The 4608-nt window shown below is 41.2% G+C and overlaps 1 protein-coding gene across 1 annotated transcript; it reads right to left on the reverse strand.

Moving 5' to 3' along the window:
• Positions 1–1666: 1666 nt before the first annotated feature.
• On the reverse strand, positions 1667–2653 carry LOC132630707 (uncharacterized). The gene is made up of 2 exons (XM_060346270.1): positions 2192–2653; positions 1667–1705 (listed from the first exon to the last, which is right to left on the reverse strand). Exons 1-2 carry the CDS (start codon positions 2651–2653, stop codon positions 1667–1669), a joined length of 501 nt encoding a protein of 166 aa, XP_060202253.1.
• Positions 2654–4608: the final 1955 nt, after the last annotated feature.

The raw sequence follows: 4608 nt of genomic DNA on the forward strand, positions 1-4608 counted from the left end.
CAAGAGCAACTACGTAAATGTCTAAATATACAAGTATGAAAGTCAAAACAACTATCTGAATGGAAGAAAATAAAGACAGGGATAGATGAGTCTCTGGGCAGCGGGCTCGTCAGATGCTCACCCTAGACACTCGAATGCAGGGCCTCGGGATCAGTCACGATGAGAATAAGTAGAAATGAGTGCATATGCAATGCAATGCAATGCACTGGCCAAATGTAATCTCCGTACACACATGCTACGGACGGAATACCTCCACGCCTGGATAGTCATGACCCACGGGGGACCCACGAAGTCTATGTACCACTCTCACGATCCCGGCAAAGACCTCGGGCATCGGAAACTCATCTCTCTCATCATCATCAGTACCAAGTCACAACTCATATCAATGTATCATGTCAAATGAGGATGAGTGCCATGCATAATATCAATGCCATATGAAATCATATCAATACCAATTGTTCCACACATGGACACATATCACAATATCATGATTAAGTCAAGTTCTTTCCTCTATCCATGATGATTCCAAGATAAGTGAGAGACAACAGTATCATAATCACAATATGGAACCTAACTACAAATCCAATATCACACACTCGGCAACCAGCCATTAAATCACAAAGAGGCAACAAGCCCACAAATCGTCAACAATACCAAACCTAAGTAATCCATCCCAACTTCTTACGCGAAGGCATAATTCTCGGACAGTAGCTAACTCTACATATGCTTCGCTAAAGGAAGCCTAACCAGAAGGTAAGCTGTAACCTACCTGGCTGCCGAGCTGGAGCCACAAACAATCAAATCTGTGCCATGACTTTCTGAAGAGCCTCCAAGTACGCACAGTATATCCATTACTGAATTCTAAGGTAGAAATAAGAAACAACGATGCCCACATTGCAATTCAATCGTTCAAATCGAAAATAATTAAGAAAAAAGTGGGAAAACTGACCCACAAGGGTAAAATGAGTATTTCAAAGATCGAATTAGTAACCCAACATTCTAGAAGTTCAATTCTACTCCCCAATTGCTAAATTAGCTCAAGTATTGATCAATTTCATTGTTCAAGTCAAAAACCCCAATTTGGGTATAAACCCTAACTTTCAATCTTTCAATTCTTCAGCTATAATGGAAGATTCAAGCCTATTGGTCACTAGTTCATCAATTTCCATGCTTAGATTAGTCAAATCAATCAATTAATCTCATATTGGAAGACTAAATATCAAAGGATAAAGTAAACATCAAAACCCATCTTCTTCCTTAAGTTCTATAGATTTTCTATCGTGGATTCATGCTTAAGAAAGGTGAATAAAGGAAATCAAGGTTAGAGAACTTAACCCCAAGAAGAATATGCTTAAAACCTCTTCAATTCCCCTTAAATATACTTAGGAGTAATAAATGTAGGAATAGGAACTGAAGGGTTTTATTAACATTAAATAGGATTATGTTCTGTGTTTCCTGCCACTGCGGTAATGGGACCACTAAAGCGGGACAACTCCTGCAATGCCCCAACCGCTACAATGCGTCTGCTGGAGCTGATTCCCACGAATTCAGTTAGCTTGCGCCAGCAGACCAGGCCTCGCTGAGGCGGGTCCGCTATAGCGCCTAAGGTTTCGCCCCAGCAAGGTATCAGACATCAGCAGAATGATGGTTTTTCACTAACTCATTCCTAAAACCCGCCAATCACCTGAGATCTCCCAGATGCAAACTAGATATGCAAACATACATAAAAATAAGCTGCAGGCTCACTCGCGGTCTCAAAATTCCCAACAGATATCTATTTGACTGGGTCAACACCCAATGGCCAAGGCCAACTTTCCAACAATTATCCCAAAACGCTCCTGAGTGCTTCAGGAACCGAATTGAGCATCCCACCAAGTCATAATCGACTATCCGGAAATTTCGGAATCGGTGAATTTTCGAAAAAGGTTCGTTTACCCAAAAGTCAACTATCTGTCAACCGTCTTTCATTTTAATGCTCTATTTCACATAAGTCATTATAAATTACGCCCGATTACCTCAGAAATCGTGCCACCTATCCCCGCAGGTCAAAATCGTACTAACAGGGTCAGAGAAAGGTAAATGGGGCTAGATGGGTCAAAAACACTATAACGACCAAACGGGTTGTTACATCAGATACCATTTAAACAATCGCTCATGCTCGAGCGACGAGGAAAGGAATGGGGAAAAGTACCTGAGTCAGCAAACAATTGAGGATATCTGAAACGTATATCGAACTCAGCTCCCATGTGGCCTTCTCAACAAGACGGTGCTTGCATTGCACCTTAATAGAAGCTATCTCCTTAGACCTCAACTTTCTCACATGCCTATCCAAGATAGATATAGGCTCCTCCTCATAAGACAGATTCTCATCAAGCAACATAGAGTCCCAACGAATGATGTAAGACATGTCTAAATGACACCTCTTCAGCATAGAAATAAGGAATATAGGAGGAACACCCAACAAGCCTAGTGGCAAAGCTAACTCATAAGCCACCGCACCAACACGACGGAGAATCTCAAATGGACCAATGTACCTCAGGCTTAACTTGCCTCTCTTCCCAAATCGCAAAACACCCTTCATGGGTGAAATCTTCAGAAGAACCTGCTCACCCTCCATAAACTCTAAATCTAGAACCTTCCGACCAGCATACATCTTTTGTCTACTCTAAGCTGCTAGAAGCATTTCTTGAATAAGCTTCACCTTGTCCAAAGACTCCCTCAGCAAATTTGTACCCTAAGGTTGAACCTCAAAAGCATCAAACCACCTAATAGGAGAACGACGCCTCCTACCATATAAAGCCTCGAACGACACAATATCAATAGTAGAATAGTAGCTATTGTTGTACGCGAACTCTACCAAGGGTAAGAATTGGTCCCAGTGACCACTAAAATCAATAACACAAGCTCTCAACATATTCTCAAGCACGTGAATAGTCCTCTCGGACTGACCATCAGTCTATGTATAAAACACGGTTCTAAGATCTAACTGAGTAGGCAACTCACTCTGCAAGGTCTTCTAGAAATTAGAGGTAAATCTGTCGAAAATAATGGAAATAGTAACCCCGTGAAATCGCACTATCTCTCGGATGTAAATCATGGCCAATTTCTCTGCATTTTAAGTAACCTGAACTAGGATGAAATGAGTAGACTTAGTCAACCGATCAACCATAATCCAAACAGAATCGAACTTGCCCAAGGTTTTCAGAAGACCCATAACAAAATCCATGGAAATCCTCTCCAACTTCCACTCGAGAATGGGGATCCTCTTAAGCACCCCACCAGGTCTCTGGTGCTTATAATTGGCTTGCTGCCAATTCAAACACTGACTAACGAAATCTGCAATATCTCTCATTAGCTAGCCCCACCAGTAGTGCTGGGTCAAATGACGATACATCTTAGTCACACCAGGATGAATAGAATAGTTGGAGCTATGAGCCTCCTCTAATATCAATCGAATCAGACTGCCCATACTAGGAACGTACCCACGTCCCTTGATCCTAAAAATCCCCTCATCATCAAGCACGACCTCCTTGGGCTCACCACTCAACACCTTATCACGATTCTCACATAACTTCGAACTATCAAACTGTTGAGCCCTGAGCTGCTCTAAGAGAGACAACCTAGCCTCAACATATGCTAAAACCCTGACCAGATTTGAAATATCAAGTCACACAAGACTGTTAGCCAGAGTCTGAACCTCTATGGGTAAAGGATGCTCCGAAGTAATCAACGGAGCTAAACTGCCCATACTCACTGCCTTTCGGCTCAATGCATCAACTACCATATTAGGTTTGCTCGAATGGTATAAAATGGTGATATCATAATTGTTACACCCCGTAGTTTCGTATGTTAAGATTCGAGCTACCTTTCAGGAGGTGAGTGAGCTTATATGTGTTAAAATTATGGTTATAAGGATTCAAGTTCATACAATAAGCTATGAAAGGATTGAAGGGCAAGTGAATTAAGGAAATTAAATTTGTCGGACTTTGGAGAAAATATGAAGAGCAATTTTGGTCCAACTTGGGGGACGGATATCTCTTAGCATATGAAGTGTTTTAAGGTGAAACAAAATCCCAAAATGAAGTTCGTCGAGTCTCGTTTCAAACACAACAAACCGCTCATCGATTGGACTTCGGAGAAGAGAATTATGGACGTTAGCTCAGCTGACAGAACAGAAACGCGTGCTACAGCGCTGCTACAGTACCTGCTACAGTGACCCCCCGAATTTGACCCACTATTTAAGGACCAAATCTGATCCAAAACCTCATTTTTCGGCCAAGAATTCTTCAAATATTTCCGAAACCTTTTAGAAAATTCTCCCAACTTCTACCCACTATATTTTAACGCGAATTAAGTATAATCTTCGGATTTAAGGTTGGACAGCGCGTAGTTGTGATTATACTATCGTATTGCGGTGGAACTTGGCTTGGATTCAAGGTGAAAATCGAAGATATTGCAATTCTAGCGGCTGAAAGGTATGAATATTTACTTATTAGTATTGATTTAAGCTTATCTATGGAGGAAAAGTTACTAAATGAGCATATAATGAATTTATGGGTCGAGAAATTGGATAAAACATCATGTGAGATGTTCATGGAATATTTTGGT

This window comes from Lycium barbarum, chromosome 3 (assembly GCF_019175385.1).
Source record: "Lycium barbarum isolate Lr01 chromosome 3, ASM1917538v2, whole genome shotgun sequence".
Lineage (NCBI taxonomy): Eukaryota > Viridiplantae > Streptophyta > Magnoliopsida > Solanales > Solanaceae > Lycium > Lycium barbarum.

What these genes read in the sequence shown, in the direction of transcription:
- LOC132630707 (XM_060346270.1), bottom strand. Translation starts at nt 2,653, where the DNA reads ATGTATGCTGGTCGGAAGGTTCTAGATTTAGAGTTTATGGAGGGTGAG. An exon ending in TCAATTGTTTGCTGACTCAG is followed by an intron (nt 1,706 to 2,191) that starts GTACTTTTCCCC and finishes TTGCATATCTAG; the next exon opens with TTTGCATCTGGGAGATCTCA.